Source organism: Didymella exigua (genome assembly GCF_010094145.1).
Source record: "Didymella exigua CBS 183.55 unplaced genomic scaffold M421scaffold_55, whole genome shotgun sequence".
Taxonomy (NCBI): domain Eukaryota; kingdom Fungi; phylum Ascomycota; class Dothideomycetes; order Pleosporales; family Didymellaceae; genus Didymella; species Didymella exigua.
In genome coordinates, this window is record NW_022984829.1 from 140,774 (window position 1) to 158,929 (window position 18,156).

Below are 18,156 nucleotides of genomic sequence, written 5' to 3' on the forward strand. Positions count from 1 at the left end.
CGCTTAACAGATAGCTTATAATATAGTGTTAGTGCAGGAGGAAATAGGCCGCCTACAAGACGCTGTTACTACGCTTACAAAGCGCAAGACCTGTAAAAGGCGGTATGTACGCATAGAGGAGACTCTGACAGTTGGTGAGGTATCTAACCTAGTTGCTAAAAAGGAGGGTGGTAGTTGTGAGGAGGGCAAGACGCCTGCGAAGAGGGTGCGCGCAGAGAGGCGCTGCGGCCGTTGCAGCGAAATTAGGCACAACTCCCGCACCTGTAAGGTAGAAATTGAGGACGTAGATGATAGCGACGCTTCTAAATAATATTATAATGTTATGTGTAGTATTGTAATTTATTGTAGTGCTGCGCTGCACTGCTGCGTAGGCGCGGCGCGGGTGTTTGGTGGACGACTCACTTGGGTGGGCGACTCGCTTGTGAACCACGTTATAGCTAATTAACTACACACTGCACATAGTGCAAAGCCTGTTAGTATCTATTAGGCTTTAAACTTTGTTAAACGCAAGCCTAGGCTTAAATCACGTATAACTTAACAGAGGGATTGCTAGAGAGTCCTATGCAGTGACCTAGGGGTTATTAGGCCCTAGTTTAACCTAGTTTAGAATATTAAGGCTAAGTACAGCATCCTAGGTAAAGATACCTGTAACTTTAATAAGACTAGCTTTACTATAGGCATTAGAAACTATGTTAAAGTAGTTACTGCATTAGAGAGACACACTAAGCCTATTAGGTTACAATAGGGAGACTATAAGTAGGTAACTTTTATTACTACAATTAATATAATAGGCTAGGCAATTGCACCCTACCTTATCTTTAAAGCAAAGAACTACAACGCGTCCTACATCGGGAAAAGTTTTTCGAAATCTGGCCCAGACTGGCCGTTGCTGACAGTCGTGGCATGGTCGTGCAACGGCCGTTCAACGGCCCCAACGGCCCTAATTTGCGCCTTACAGCCCTAATTTCGCGCCAACGTTGCTAACAGCTAAAATGCTAAGTGCCTATATTTAATAAACTTAAAAAAACATTGCAACATTGTTGCATAGCTAACGTACTCTATCACTGAGCCAGTCATATCACTAAACTAGTCAAAATCTCTTAGCGCGCCCAACTTATGTTATAGTAACTTAAATTACTTGCTATTAAACAGTAATCTAGCGTACTGCGTGCTTTTATTAGATTTAGAATCTTCTTCTATATCTTTCTAACACGTTTAAGCGTTGTGCCCTGTGCCTCCACAGTTTCTACAGTGCTGTTAGGCTAACTAGGTCCTTTCTTAAGTACCTGCACCACAAGTCTTCTTTAATAGCTAAGCTACTACAGACACCTTAGCAGCTACCTGTGATGCTGCTAGGCTATACTTAAGTGTGCTGCTATGCTGAATTTGCTTTTACTTACGCAACTTTCTCCTAGTCATAACTGCTAATTACTCTTTAAGCTTAGTAATGCAAGCAGCTTACAGCGCGTTTTAGTGCAGTATTAATTTACTACCTTTAATAAGCTAAGAGAAGCTAGCCTAGGCTGTAACTAGTAACTAGGTAAAGGAGTTATGTACAAGCTTTAACTAAGACCTAAACTTGTGTGTATTGCTTAGAGTCCTTAACTGCTATAGTGTCTCTAGTAGAGGGGGTGCTAGTAGGGTACAGTGTTGCACCTTAAGGCGATCTAACACTACCTGCGCGTTAGTAGGGACTAGCCCTAATGCCTTAAAGGCCTTCTAACAGTTAGCCTTTGTAAATATATTAAGAAACACGTCTCTAAAGGCTAGAAGGAAGCCTTCCTTGTTAATATAGAAGACGCGTTAGCATGCTAAGTCCTAGATGTGTTAGGAGTACTTACGCTTTAACAGCAAGAAACAGACCACATCAAGTAGCTAGAGGATGTGTGACGAGTGAGCTAGCATACAGAGAGTAAGGATCTTGTTATCTAGGCAATAGTCCTTAAAATCCTAGTTAAGGTGGCTCTTATAGCTGTCTAAGATAAGTAGCCTGTATCCCCCTACCTAACGCGCTCTTGTATGCGCGTTAAAATGCTTTAACTACTTAAGGCTAAGCGCGTTGTTTGTCTAGCTGTTCTTAGAGACAGAGAGCTTCTAATTGTGTGGTATATCTGTCTCCTTGTACTAGGCAGAGATATAGATGCGTCCTTTGTAGATGATGAAAGGCAGGGTCGCATATCTAGCAGCGCAGATGCTCTATATAACTGTAACCTACTCCTAATTGCCTAGCTAAACAAGCTCAGGTTAAGCGCGTCTCTTAGCGCCTGTAACAACCTTTATTAACCCTATCACGCCTATCTAGAACCTAGTCTTATTAAAGTTGTGCATGTTATTATTATAGATGCTATACTTAGCCTTAGTACCCTCTACTAGCATAAACTACGTGTTAATTACCTTAGGATCTTCCTGTAGTATCCTCTATCTATCCTTTGCTTAGTTAAACACTATCTTAAGCTAATCTAAACATGTTACAAATCTTATAGCCTAGAGTTTACTAACAGGCTCCCTACCACACACACCTAACAGTTTATTAGCTATATCTACCACCTTACACAGCTAAGGCGCAAATCCTTGCAAATTAAGGTTAAGGATATATAAGACAATTGTCTGCTCTTTAGTTAGAGTAAGCTTCTAGCAGTTTGCGCGTACGCTGAGTCAAAATAGAGTATTGCTAGCGCGTTTAGAGAGCCTGCGTTGGTTAACGTTGAATGCAGCAGCAGCAGCCTAATAGCTCTGAAACTGTCTAGTATTGTAGGCCTAGAGAGCAAGCTGCAGTCTCCCTTTGTGTTGAAGCAATAGGTTGTGATGTTGTTAAGACATACTATAAAGTGCGGAGTTGTGTTAGTCTTGGCAGATTTTGACTAGTTTGGTGATAGAGTACGTTACCCTTAGTTCTGCTAGCACATTAAATATTTAAAATTGCGAAATTTCATGTACAGATAGAGCGAAATTGTAGCTTTAAAATAAGTGAAAAATTATTGTTGTAGGCCTACTACAACGTAAGTTATAGAGCGTTGAAGGTTTGTTTGTTAAAGGTTTGTGTTTTGAAGTTGCGACAGCACACCATAGCAGCTGCAGCTGCGCCAGCACACAACGTATCAGCTGCAGCTGCAACAGCACACGACGTAGCAGCTGCAACAGCACACAACAAAGCACCTGCTAATAAGCACACACTGCGGAACAGGCAGGCCTAGGTGTAGAATTCTTAGTTTACCTACTATTCTTAAATAATATTCTTATATTTTCTAATATTTAGGCTGCTAGAGCCCTAGTAAAGAATCTTAACTTAGTGTCTTAGTAAGGAACATTAAGCTAAAAACCTTCTACACTTAAGAACTATTCTATTAATAGGTCTATAATATTATTTAATAGCTTATTTTAAAGAGGAGACTTTGTAGTATATTAATATAATAAAAGTATAGTTTATTAAGCAGAGCTACTATTATAGTAGGATTAGGAGTTATTATAGCTATTATAGCTGTTAGGACTGTTAGAGCTGTTAGCTTAAAATTACCTAGACATTAAATGCACATTAAATAACTATTATAGGCCTAGAAGTCCTACTGTTGCCTACAGTATAATACCACAATTTCCTGATTTCAACAATGGAAAAACTTTTCCTGATGTAGTACCTTAGTTTAAGGTCTTAATAGCGCATAAGGTTTAGCAACAACAGCTAAACTATAAATAATATTAGTGTAGGCTAGTTAAGGCACTTTATTAAGTAGATTAAGGACTAGAGGGTCGGTAGCTATATGCTGCTAATAATTAACAGCCACAAAAGCTATAAGTTGCTTGCCTTCTGGGATCTTTGCAAGTAGAACAAGATAATTACTCTGTATATGCCTCTACACTTATTACACATCCTGCAGCTACTTAGTGTGGGCTGTTTTGCCCCCTTAAAGCAGGAGTGTAGTAAAGAGATTATAGTCTTAGTAATAGACTATATTAGCTAAATTAATAAGAAGGCCTTTTGTTGCGGTTTGAAGAGCAAATGTATATAACGAGTATATTGTGTTCTGTGTTGTTGTTGTTGGTTGTATCTTTGTTCTCCAAGGCTCGCTGCGGGGTTTGTTTTGATGACGTCTTTGTGACGCAGCCAAGGTAAGAGGTGCTCAACAACATGAGAAAGTAACACCAGACCACCGCCAACAACACGTGGCCAACAACACGTGATCTGCTTCTCCTCTTAACTGTTACACACCCCCTCATCCTGTAGTTAATTTGCGATAGAAGGATGAACCCCTTAGCTATTATTCTCTATCTTACAAACCTTTAAGCAAACGTCTATAAGCTGTAGTTACTGTATAAATTTAATGTGCTTCTAACAATAAAGAATCTTTGTTATGCTGTTAGCAGGCACCTAGCTTATAGGCCTCTATTAGATGTAGAGTTAATTCTGCTTAACCTCCTAGCATATCTAGTTCTAATAAGTATTAACGTGTTTGAGCTTAGTACTAAGCTTGTCCTGCTCCTTTATAACTATGCCTATAGTCTATTAGTTGTTGCACTAAATAATAGGCGTCTAGTTAAGCTTTAAAGATAGTCCTTTAAATAAGTAGCACTACTCCTCTATCTCTAATCTAGCAAGTAAGAGAGCAAGCAGCTCTACTTCTATTAAGAATTTTGTAACAGTGTGTTAAAGTGTTAACTTCTACTTAATAGTTATGCTAAACAGCTAAAATACATATCCTTAAGAGCTTTAGCGCGTCTTAATGTTGTTAGCAAAGGAGGCATCAGATGCTCCAAAGAAGATAGGATCGCGATAGTCCTGTGGCGAAGTGAGGTGCTCTTGTATCTCTGCCTCGTCAGTGGCTTGAGCCTGCAGGGCTCGATACTTTGTCTCCAGAATGTGACGCCACACCCTTCGAATAGATTTGACGTGTGCTTGGCCAGGGTTGGTTAAATGTGAAGCGTGGATAACGTGAGCGTGAGCTAGATCAGGTTGGGTATACTGCGTGAGGTAGGCAAGGTAGCCTATAAGCTCTTAATAGGTGTTCTTCTAAGCTTTGTTTAGTTCCTTAAGAGATTATTCTAGGTAATTTACTAGCATAGGCACCTCTAAAGGGTAGCTAGTAGAGATAATATTATACTTAGCAGTAACCTTATTAATATAAGTGTCCTAAACTAAGTAAATTATACATTTACTAAGATTATAAACAACATGTATGCCTAAGAACTACTTAAGTTCTCTAAGGCATTTTAGGCTATAGTACTTATTAAGCTTCCTCCTAAACTCTTAGTATAGATATTTATTAGATATGTAGAAAGCTATAAAAATTTTATTAATATAAACAAATATAATTAACTAGCTGTTTGTATAGACGCATAGAAATCTAGGTATAGGTGTTAGACCTAGAGACTTTAGTGTTTCTCTTAGATCCTTATACTATAGAAGTAGTAATTCCTTAATCTAAACAGAGCTCTTAGCACCTGCAGCAGCTCTCTTTCCTTCTTAAAATTGTCTAGTGTCTAAGCGTAGAGCTTTTAATTAATTGTAGCATTAAGAAACGCGTTTAGTACATTATAATAAAGTAGCTCTAATCTAAATTAATTAGCTATTATGATAAGTGCTTAAAACATTTAAGCAGCTAGTGTAGCAGCATAGGTGTCTCTATATAGCTGCTGTAGATTACTACAGACAACAAGTCATGCCTTAAATTAATAGAGGTAACTGTACTTATTAAACTTGTACGTGAATACCTATATTAGGGGTAACACCTCTGCATTAGTAGTCTCTGCTGTCTGTGTTATCTTAGCAAAGCAGCCTTTGCCCTAGATGTTATAATACTCTTTCTAAGCAGCTTGTTAAAATTACTCTCTAAATTAATAAGAGTTAAGCTCTAGATATAACTATAGAGGTCTTAACACCTATGTGTAGTGTATCTTTGTTATTAGCTTACCCTTTATGGCAGTTAAGAAAGCCTTAAGATAGTTACTAACTAATACTCTGTATAAGACAGCGTGAGAGTGCTATCTCTCTAGCGCCTAGAGATCAGCATTTTGTTATGTACACTATAGGCCTTTAATAACATTGTCTGTGCTAAGATTAGGGTTTTAATATCTTAGAGCGTTATTCTTATATTAGTTAGCTATATAGCCTTTAAGCTAGGTTATAGAAAGATTATAAGTTTATAATATATATAGTTGTTTATAAGCTAGTTACTTATTAAGAGTAGATTACTCTTATTCTAATTCTAAGGATAGAGAATTAGTTTATCTATCTTGTTTATTATAGATTAAAGTTTCTAGAGTTAGTAATCCTCTCTTGTTCTGCTCCTTATTCTATTCTATTACTTTACCCCCTATCTAAGACTCTGTAAGCGCAGATGTGTAAGCAGGCTGCTATTAATAGCGTTATTAAGTTGTTAAAAGATCTTCTATTACTATATTATTAGGCTTTAGCTCCTTAGGAAATGCTAGAAGCTTAATAACTTCTAAAATTACTAATTTATAAGTGTATCCTTATAGTCCTTTTTAGAACTTTGTAGGTTTAAAGACAATATCCTGTTTGTGTATAACCTAGTCCTTAGTAGGAAGCTAGATCCTAAAGATATTAGTTAAGTTATAGCTAACAAGGCAGCCTATAAGTGCTCTTAATTTAAGCTTATCTGCGCGTTTAAGTAAATAATTAAGAATATACACCTAACAGCCTATTAGTTGTATGTATTAAACCTTTAGCTTTGTTTTCTAAACTATTTTCTATAGTGTTATCTATTATAGTGCTTCTATTAGCGTACAATTTAGCACATATACTGCTGTTTAAATTAGCTTACGAGACAGTGACTTTAGCAGTCCTGCCTAAATCCTTATGGCTCTAGCTTGGATGACAAGCAGCGATCCTGCTCGCTCTGCTAGTCTGTTCTGTTCTTCTGTGTACTCTGCTTGTAGCTTATTTTAAATACCAAGGTCTTTGCAGAGTTCCTCTAGGAAGTTTAGTAATGTGCTATATCTATAGTTATTGTCTATCTTAACTACTATTATATTATAGTTAAACACTTGCTATATACTGCGTATGTCTTAAACTAACTAATAACTTAGGAATAGTTTTAATTACTATAGGAAAGTTAACACTTTATACTATTTTAAGTATTAATTAATAAAGTCTCTAGTATATTAATTACTATTTAAGTAGGCTTCTCCTTAAGGTATTAATTAGATAATATTAATAGAGATTTAATAGAAGGGTCTCTAAGCTTAATCTTCCTATTATCTTTAAAATATCTACTTTATTAACTTTAACTCTATATAGATAGTATAGAATTTATTAATATTACCTTCTATAATTAGTCTATTAATAATTAAGGTAAGCTTTTTAATTGCCTTCTTGCTAGGAGAACCCTACATCTAATAGGCTGTCCTAGTATTAACTATTTAATTAAGGCGTAGAGCCTTTAAAGGTTAGTAGGTTGTGCTAAAAGATAATAACAAAGTCTAGCTTAGACAACGTAAGGCATTAGCATCTACTAGCTAGTGCCCTCTATTTTGCTCTAAGTAGGCAAGAACTAATCCTAGATTGCCCTTGTATAGGAGATTACGTCCTAAATTAAAGTATATATTAAGCTTCCTGCAGCATGCTAAGCTAATTAGGCTTGTAACAAAGCCTTAGACGTAAGCAACGTAAGTAAGCTTTAGTAGTTGTACACCTGTTAGTGTATTTGCTATAAGCTCTATGCTTACCTAGGCTGTTATCTAAACAGGCCCTGTTCTAGCTCTAACAAAGTTAGTAGTAGCTGCGTTATACTCTCTTGTCTATCCCTTCTAGTTCTTAGTGTTAATTACATGAGTGTTAGAGCTAGGGTTAAGAATCTATTAGTCACTAAGCTTGCTAATATCCTTTTCTTTGCTTACTATTATATAGAGGTTGTCTTTCTTTTTATATTGTTGCAAGCTTTTGTGTTAACTTGCTTATTATTCTAAGCATGTAGCTCTTGCTTGTAATTTATATATTGTATAGTGTTAGCTGTAACCTAAACTATCACCGAGTGTCCCACATCACCGAGTGTCCCAAAACTTGCCAAGCCCTCTACCTACTCTCTCTCTCTAACATGCCTCAACTACCAAACGCGTTATTACTTGAACATGAAGGGAGGCTTCAGCTTGCTATTGAAGCCTTGAAATCCAGACAATTCCAAAGCCACCAGGCTGCTGCAGAGGCATTTAACGTTGATCGCCATACACTCTCTTGTCGCGTCTAAGGACTCACATTTCGCGCAGAAGCTGCCCCTAACTGCCAGAAGCTCACTGCAACTGAATAGCAGACGATCATCCAATACATACTCAACCTCGACTTGCGAGGATTTGCGCCCTGGCTGTGCGAGGTGGCAGATATGGCTGATAAACTGCTGGCTGTACGCGGTGGCAAGCCTATTGGCAAGTGCTGGGCTGATCGCTTTGTAACGCGCTCGCCTGAGCTCAAAATGGCCTTTAATTAAGCAAAGGATAGGCAGAGAATACTCTAGGAGGATCTAGAGATAATTGGCGCGTGGTTTAAGCTAGTGGAGGAGACTAAAGCTAAGTATAACGTCCATAATAATAACATGCACAACTTTGATAAGACTAGCTTCTAGATAGGCGTGATTAGCTCTATAAAGGTCGTCACAGGTGCAGAGAGACGTGCCTGACCTGTGCTTGTTCAGCCAGGCGATCGCGAGTGGGTTACAGTTATCCAGAGCATCTGCGCTGCTAGGTACACGACCCCACCCTTTATCATCTACAAGGGACGCGTCTACATCTCTGCCTAGTACAAGGAGGCTTTAATACTGCGTAATTAGAAGCTCTTAGTCTCTAAGAATAGCTAGACAAACAACACGCTTGGTCTAGAGTGGTTGAAGCACTTTAACGCGCATACAAAGACGCGCTAGGTAGGGGGGTACTAGCTGCTTATTTTAGACGGCTATAAGAGCCACCTTAACCAGCATTTTAAGGACTACTGCCTTAAACACAAGATCCTAACCCTCTGTATGCCCCCCTATTTATCGCACATCCTCTAGCTGCTTGATGTGGTCTGCTTCTTGCTGCTGAAGCGCAGGTACTCCCAGCGCGTTAGAGACTTGGCACGCCAACGCGTCTTCCATATTAACAAAGAAGGCTTCCTCCCTGCCTTTAAGGACACATTTTTTAATATGTTTACAGAGCAGAACTGTTAAAAGGCTTTTAAGGTAGCAGGGCTAGTCCTAATTAACGCGCAGGTTATATTAGATCGCCTTAAAGTGTAGCTACGTACCCTGCCAGAACCCCTCCTCCTAGAGACACTATAGCAGTCAAAGACTCTAAGCAATACCTATAAGTTTAGATCTTAATTAAAGCTTGTACGCGATTCCTTTACTTGCTTGCCTGTTACAGCTTAGGCTGGTTTCTCCCAGCTTATAAAAGGTGGTGAGCTGATGCTGCATGAAAATGCGCTTTAATGTGCTCGGATCCATGAGCTTGAAGAGCAATTAGCAGAGATGACCAAGCGAAAATCGCGTAAGCGCAAGCGGATTCAGCAGGGTGGTACTATGGAGTATGGGACTGCTGCAGCGCAGGTAGCTGCTAAGGCATCTATAGCGCCTCAGCGATCCAAGAAGGCTCGTGGTGGTAGTGGTCAAGAACTAGCCCAACCAGCTCTTCAGCGCTATGGGAACTGCGGTAGGACTGGGCACAATGCGCGAACGTGCAAAAAGGATATAACGTACTCCACGGGCGAGTCGCCCACACAGGCGAGTCGCCCACTTTTGCCAAGCCCCCACCAAACCACCCTTCCTACACTAATGCCTCCTCAACACCACCATTTAGACGCGTTAAAGGAAGCTCAGATACAGCTTGCGCTCCAGGCTCTTAAACAAGACGCGACTCTCTCTCAGCGACGCGCTGCAGCTATCTACGGGGTTCCTCAAAAGACACTAAGCAACCGATACACAGGACGACCTTCACGCGCTGATTCTATGGCCAACTTGCAGAAGCTGGACAACAACAAGGAGAAGGTGATTATTGAACATGTCCTTGAGCTAGACTCGCGAGGATTTTCCCCTCGGCTCTTAGATGTGGCTACTATGGCCAATTCTTTGCGCGCTGAGCGCAATCTGGGCCCTATTGGCACAAACTGGCCTAGTATGTTTGTTAAGCGACACCCAGAGCTCAAAGTCAAGTTCAATCGCAAGTACGACTACAAGAGAGCTCTCTGTGAGGATCCTGAGGTTCTGCAGGGCTGGTTTGGCCTGGTAGCCAACGTCAAAGCCAAGTATGGCATCCAGGATGAAGACATGTACAACTTCGATGAGACAGGCTTTATGATGGGCCAGATCTCCCCAGGAGCAGTTGTTACAGCTTCAGAACGACGAGGTCGGCCAAAGGCTGTCCAACCAGGCAACCAGGAGTGGGCTACAGCTATAGTGAGCATCAATGCTAAAGGATGGGCCATCCCAGCCTTCCTTATCTTCAAGGCCTACCACCACCTCTCTGCCTGGTACAAAGAAGAGGATCTGCCTCAAGACTGGGTTATTGGAGTCTCTGATAACGGCTGGACTACTAACAAGCTTGGTCTAGACTAGATAAAGCACTTTGACAGGCATACAAAGGAGCGTACTATTGGCACCCACTGTTTGCTCATTATTGATGGTCATGAGAGCCACAACTCTCTTAAATTCCAGCAATACTGCAAGGATAGTAAGATTATTGCGCTCTGTTTGCCTGCTCACTCATCGCACCTCACACAGCCCCTTGATGTGGGTTGTTTTGCCGCTTTAAAGAAGGCGTATGGGCGCCAAGCCAAAATACTCATGCGCAACCAGATCAACCATATTACAAAGACTGAGTTCCTGCCATGCTTTATACGCGCCTACAACGCTGCGATTACTCCTAGCAACATCCAGGGAGGGTTCTGAGGCGCTAGACTAGTCCTGTTTGACCCAGAACAGGTCATAAGCAGCCTTGATGTGAAGCTGCGCACTCCATCACCACCACTACCTGTTAACAACGTGCTCTGGCAGTTGCAAACCCTAAGCAACACCCTTGAACTTGGGTTGCAATTAACGCTTGTGAAGACAAGGATTCAGAGGCATATAGATAGCTCACCTACCTCTATAGTTGAAGCGTTTGAGAAGGTGTTAAAGGGGGCAGCAATAATTGCGCACAGACTAGTGTTGGCGCAACAGGAGATTGCTGAGCTTTAAGCAGCAAATAAGGCAGCCACACAACGAAAATCACACAAAAGAAAGCAAGTTAAGGCAGAAGGGACCCTAATAGTTAAGGAGGGGCAGCGATTAACAGCTCTAACAGAGTTTGGGGCGCGTAGTGATGGTAAGAAGGTAAAGAAGCAGGTGCGCGCTGATAGGGCTGAGCTGACCTAAAGGCGCTGTGGACAGTGCAGTGAGACTGGACATAACGCGCGAACGTGCAAGAATGATGTAGAAGTAGTCTCTAAGTAATATTACAGCTTGTCTTGCCTTGTACAGCGCCTGTTTGTGGTGTTTTGGGCAATAATAGGGTGAGGTTTGGTGGGGGCTTGGCAAAAGTGGGCGACTCGCCTGTGTGGGCGACTCGCCCGTGGAGTACGTTAGAGGTGTCCTCAGAATTAGATGCTAGTACAACGTACGCAGGCTCCCTGTTTAATAGTGATGAAATTAAGGAGTTGTAGCATAGGTTGAGGCTGCCAAGAGATTTTGGGACACTCGGTGATGTGGGACACTCGGTGATAGTTTAGGTTATGTCTAGTAGGACAGTTGCCATTGTCTATAGCAATACTCCCTCTATTCTCTTGCTATTTTGCACGCCACTTATTGAGCGCCTTGTTGAGCTTGTCTCTCAAGTTGTTGTCAGCAGCCACAGCGGCATTAAGCTTCTTTTAGCTAATTGCGTTAGCAAAGGCCTTAGGTCTTTGTAGATGCTCTGTGTTAATTAACTAGCAGTCAACCTAGTAGTGCTAAAGATTACATAGACATTACAGCTTGTGTTGCAGCTTAATCCTGTAACTATCCTTGTTCTGCTGCTGAGGCTTTGCACTATCAAGCTCTGCTGCCATAGAGCTGAGTCCTGTTAACAGCGGTCACACACGCTTAAGGTAAGTGGTAAATTTGCTGACGAAGTCCTCCACAGATGGAATAGCTGTGCTAGCGTCTTTAAGATTAATTAGAGCTAGCAGGCCTGATGTGCTGTATTCTAGATTAATTGTTCTGCATGCAACAAAGAAGTCCTCCTATGCTCTTAATCCTGTTGTCTTAGGAATCTCTGCAGAGATACACATCTTAGTGACCTCTACCTAGGAGCAAAGCCACTCCTTAATCTTCCTGCCGCGTAGTAGCGTCTAGAGAGATTTGTATTGTGCAATTAGATTATGTTGTTGTGATGCGTTAGATAGTGTAAGATACTTCTTAAGCGTTGTTAACTACTTATATAGCATGTCCTTACTCTTAATTAAGTAAAGGTGCTTTGTAGTAATTATCTTGCTAATCTTAGAGTTAAACTTAGCAAGAGCCTTATTCTAACGCCTAAACTTAATATCCTTGCGCTCCTATTGCTTGTAGTCCTATTAGTACAGCTTCTGCTGCGCGGCAGTAAGATAAGCAAGTAACGTAGCATTATTGTTATGATTTGTTAATTGAGGTTCAATTAGTGCTATTAACGTAGGCAAGACTGCTGCCTTCGTGGCAGGGTTAATGTACTGCTAGAGCTTGTTCTTCTGCGCAGTATCCTTTTGTATAAACAGCAACTTGTGCTAGTTGTAAGCTTAATTAAGGACAACTGTCACTGAGGTGACTGCAGGGTCTAACTTAGTAGTTATTGTAAGTTGCTCTGCATAGTAACGTGGATTATCACTGAGCCGGCCATATCACCGAACTGGCCATTTTCTCTTAGCACAACTAACACAAGTTACTACAACTACAACTACTTGCTATTAAATAGTAACCTATTATACTGCGTGCTTGCATTAGATTTAGAAGATGTTTCTGCACCCTCCTAGCACGTTTGTGTTTTGTGTTGAGTCTTGCTACAGTTCCTATAGTGCTGAACAATTAACTAAGCACCTAGTTAACTACCTCCACCCTAAGTCTTCTTAGATAGCTAAGCTACTACACACGCCTTAGCAGCTTCCTGTAATGCTGCTAGGCTATACTCAAGTGTGCTACTATACTAAATCTGCTTTCTCTTACGCGATTTTCTCTTAGTTATTACTGCTAATTACTCTTTAAGCTCTTGCACGTAGGCCTTAATAAGGATATTTTTATACAACATCTCTTTAGCCCCTTTTATAAGCTTTAAGAACCTCTCTTATGCTATACTTAGTAATTATTATAAGGAGTTACTTATAAGCTTAGATTAGGACCTAAACTTGTGTGTATTACTTAGTGTCTTAGATTACTATAGTATTTTAGGTAGAGGTACTGCTAGTAGGGTATACAGCCACACTTTAAGGTAATCTTACACTACCTATATATTAGTAGGAATAAGCCCTAATACCTTAATAGCCTTTTAGTAGTTAACCTTTGTAAATATATTAAGGAACATATCCCTAAAGGCTAGTAGGAAGCCTTCCTTATTAATATAGAAGATATATTAGTGTGCTTAGTCTTAAATATATTAGAAGTACTTACACTTTAATAGCAAGAAATAGATTATATTAAGTAGCTAGAGGATGTGTAATAAGTAAGGTAGTGTATAGAGAGTAAGGATTTAGTTCTCTAGGTAATAGTCCTTAAACTCCTAGTTAAGATAGCTCCTATAGCTATCTAAGATAAGTAAACTTTATACTCCTACTAAATATATCTTTATATGTGTGTTAAAGTACTTTAACTACTTAAGGCTAAGTATATTATTTATCTAACTATTCTTAGAGACTAAGAGCTTCTAATTATAGGGTATATATGTCTCCTTATACTAGGCAGAGATATAGACGCGTCCTTTGTAGATAATAAAAGGTGGGGTTGCATACCTAGCAGCGCAGATGCTCTGCATAACAGTAACCCACTTCCAATCACCTAGCTAAACAAGCTGTAACGGGCTAGGCCCGATGGTAGCGCCTCGGCGCTCGCCGGCCTCGGCCAACCTCCGAGAGGAGGTGCCTGCCCAGCGGTACCCCCAGTCAGGAGGTCCCAATCTTGACTAATTGTGTAACCTCCGCACGGAGGACATAAAAGTCTGCAGACCTCCGCCTGCAGCCACTCCTCAACAAATCCAAATGTAAGGAGCTGGCCTCTGCAGGCCATCCAAGCAGGCATACAGGCGTACAAGGACGAGGAACAGCGGAGATCAGCAACAGCCAACATCTCTCCCGCCCCAACAACAGCCGCCACTGCAACCCAGTTAGGCTTTACAAAGCTCAAGCTTCCTAATATAGGGAAGTTTAATAGTAACTACTAGCTCTATTAGATATTTAAGTCCTAGATAACAGACAAGCTTACTTCTATAGGAGAATATTAATTAATCCTAGGTATAGTGTACATGTTTAACTAATTAGAAGGGCAAGCTACCTAGGTTAGTCTATCCTAGAAATCCTACTACCTATTAGGATTAACTATAGAATTCTAGAGCTTCCTTAATAAATAATACTAAGACACCTAGTTTAAAGAAAGATCTTGTTAGAAGCTATAGATAATTATAGTAAAGAAAAATAGACAAAGCCTTAAAGCCTTTAACACAGAGTTTATCTAGCTAGCCTTTAATACTAGAGAAGAAGAAAATTGTCAGATGCTCGTACTGTGAGCCAGAGTATGTGCTTAACGAGATCTTAGGTGGTATAATGATATATTGATGATCGTGGCGATGGTGTCTCCGCCGTGGCGTCGTGCTGGTTGCTACAGGATTGAAGTGGGGGGGAATTAGCGCTGTTCGCGGCCGCCGGTGTGCGGGCCAATCAGGAGTTGCCAGGTCTCGCTTAATCGACCTGGCAACTGCTGATTGGCTGCACGACAGGTCCCTGCTCGATTGCGCAGATCCGACCTCTCGCCGCTCGCTCTTATCTGACAAAAATAAATAGAACCTTAAGATAAGGTATATATCTACTATCTATAGTAACCTTTAGGACAAGATAGTATCTATAGAAGTCCTTAAAGAATAGGAACTTTAGACCCTTATAGCATAAGTCTTAAAAGTAGAGACTAACCTAAGATAAGTTAAGACTTATAACGTACTCCACAAGCGAGCCGCTCACCCAAGCGAGCCGCTCACTTTTGCCAAGACCACACCCAACTTCACACAACTTACAACACTATAGTAGCAACTTAGGTCCTACTGCAGGCTATAGTACACTAAATTATTTAGAAATACCTTACACGTTATTCTTGCACGTTCGCGCGTTGTGCCCTGTCTTACCACACTTGCTACAGCGTCGTGAAGACTGTGTACTTAGTTGAACGCGCCTCCTCTTGCTTGCCTTCTTCCCATCGCCACGGGCTTCAAACTCCTTTAGGGTAGTCAAGCGCACACCTTCACTAACAGTGAGAGCCCCCTCCTTTTAGATCCGCTTCCTCTTGTGTAATTTACGGCGTGTGGCGGCCTCATTGGCAGCTTAAAGCTCTGCGACCTGGTTACGCACTAAAACCAGTGAATGCGCCATCATCTCTGCGCCTTTGGTGAGCTGATTAAGGGCATCAACTATTGAAGTTGGTAAGCTATCCCTATGTCGCTGGATCCTCTCTTGAATCAGCTTCGATTGCGACCCAAATTCCAGGGTGTTCCGTGGGGTTTGAGAGTGCCACGTACTCTCATCCACAGTAGGTAGTGGTGGAGTACACAGGCGCACTTCAAGCTTTGATATTACAGCCTCTAGATCAAAGGGGACCAAGCCAGCACCTCTAAATCCTCCCTAGATATTGCTCCTAGTAATAGAGGCATTAAAAGCTCCTTTAAAGCATAGTAAGAACTTGAGTTTTGTGATGCGAGTAATCTTATTGCGCATCAGCAGCTCAGCTTGGCGACCATAGGCCTTCTTCATCGGGGCAAAACAACCCACGTCAAGTGGCTGCAATAGGTGCGACGAGTGAGGAGGCATACACAGAGTGATGATCTTGTGTTCCTCACAGTACTGGTGGAACTTGACTGAGTTGTGGCTCTCATGGCCGTCCAGAATGAGCAGCCGATGGCTGCTAACAGTGCGCTCCTTTGTGTGCTCATCAAAGTGCTTCAGCCACTTGATGCCAAGCTCATTGTTGGTCCAGCCGTTCTCAGAGACAGTAATAACCCAGTCGTGAGGTATAGATGGCTCCTTGTACCAAGCAGAGAGGTGGTGCTTGCCTTGGAAGATGACAAAAGGTGGGATACTCCACCCTGACGCGTTAATGCCCTGGATAATGCTGGCCCACTCTCGGTCGCCCTGCTGTACTGTCTTTAGCCTTCCTCGACGCTCAGAGCCTGTGACAACAGCTCCTGTTGATATAACGCCCATCATGAACCCAGACTCGTTAAAGTTGTAGGTGTCTTCATCCAGGATACCATACTTGGCTTTAGTATTCTCTACTAGGTGGAACTAGCCCTGGATCACCTTAGGATCCTCGCAGAGGGCTCTCTTGTAGTCGTACTTTTAATTGAACTTGACTGTAAGCTCTAGGCGACGCTTAACAAAGTTGGCAGCCCAGTTCTTGCCAACAGGAGGCTGGTGGCGCTCAGTGAGTAGAGAGTTGGCCATATCCTCCACATCAGTGAGCCGGGGTGGATATCCTCGTTCATCCAGCTTCAATATATGCTGAACAATCACATCCTCCTTAGTGCTTGTGAGCTTCATTGAATTGACCTTGCAGTCGCGTCGTGGAGAGGCTCCAGCCAGTTGGTCACTAAGAGTCCTTTGAGGCACTCTGTAGATCTTTGCAGCGCGTCGCTGGGAGAGTGTCGCGTCGCGTTTGATAGCCTCAATAGCAAGCTGAATATCTGCTTCATTTGAGGGCTTTTTCGCGTTCTTGTGTTGAACCATTACAAGTTGTGTGAAGTTGGGTGTGGTCTTGGGAAAAGTGAGCGGCTCGCTTGGGTGAGCGGCTCGCTTGTGGAGTACGTTACCTATAATATATTGTTTAGACAATAACCTAGAAGGAAGGACAATAATAAGATAGACTAGGAACCTACAAAAGTCTACGCTGTGCGCGTGGACAATAACAATAACAACAACAATAACAAACGCAAACAAGCTGAATAGAAACCACAAGAGGTCCTTGACAGGCGAAGGGCTAACAACTAGTGCCTCTAGTGTGGCAGAGATGGCCACTACGTTAACTAATGCAAGCTAGCCCTAGCCAGACGACCAGGTACTGTACAGGTCAGCGCAGCTGCTACAACAAACAGTGTGGAGGAATACTTAGACTTAAACAATTCTAATTTAGAAAACTAGAACCTCCTATCCTAAGTTGTAGATAGGGGTTAATTAGCAAGGTTAACTAGGATAGCAAGTTATTCTAGCAGTTCTATTAGCAATAGCTAGATAGTAAACCTATCTTGTTGCACGTTTTAATTAACAACAAGACTATAGCACACACACTAATTAATACTAGGTGCTTAACTTATAGAATTATCTCTTTAAGCTTTGTAACACAAAACATCCTTAGGCGCATCTCTATACTAAGGAAACAAGTTATTAGCATAGCTAGTAAGATAACCTAGCTAAAGAAAGTAGTTAGGATAAGGATTAATATTAATAGCTATGTTAAATAAATGTTTGCATATGTCCTTAAAGGGGAACATGAATATAACCTAATCTTAGGCTGCCTGTGGATAGATAAGCATAAAGTAACCCTAGCGCTAGCTAAGAAGTCACTATTTATCTACTTGTCTATAACAAGGGTGCAGAGCAAAGAAGGCATTAGACTAGAGCTAGTACTACAGTAGGTCAGCCTAGAGCTGTACAGGGCACTACAAAAGTAGTTAAAGAAAGATTCTTTAACATGGTTGGCAAGCGAGTCGGTCAGACAAGCGAGTCGGTCACCCCACCAACTTTAATCACCTACTCTATCTTAACACACAATGCCTCCACGCCGCGCTCTGCTCATGCAGTCAAATGAAGCAGATATTCAGCTTGCTCTCTTATCTATAGATTCTGCCCAAATTCAGAGTACACGACGCGCTGCTACAGTCTTTAATATCCCAAAATCAACCCTAATTGACCGGCGCGCTGGAAAGCGCGCGCGACGCGATTGCCAGCCTAACTCAAGGAAGCTTACCCAGAGAGAAGAGGAGGTTATTGTCAGCTATATACTT

At 41.4% G+C, this 18,156-nt stretch overlaps 2 protein-coding genes across 2 annotated transcripts; one reads left to right on the forward strand and one right to left on the reverse strand.

Annotated features, from left to right (window-relative positions):
* Nucleotides 1–31: 31 nt before the first annotated feature.
* M421DRAFT_76197 (uncharacterized protein) lies at nucleotides 32–310 on the forward strand (the record flags this gene model as incomplete). The annotated part of the gene is made up of 2 exons (XM_033597200.1): nucleotides 32–106; nucleotides 140–310. Coding segments are annotated over 2 exons (246 nt in total), but the record flags the coding sequence as incomplete, so codon positions are not given.
* Nucleotides 311–8,252: 7,942 nt separating this feature from the next.
* M421DRAFT_36278 (uncharacterized protein) lies at nucleotides 8,253–10,286 on the reverse strand (the record flags this gene model as incomplete). Its single annotated transcript, XM_033589694.1, has 2 exons — nucleotides 8,253–8,414; nucleotides 10,152–10,286. Coding segments are annotated over 2 exons (297 nt in total), but the record flags the coding sequence as incomplete, so codon positions are not given.
* Between the last annotated feature and the right edge of the window lie 7,870 nt (nucleotides 10,287–18,156).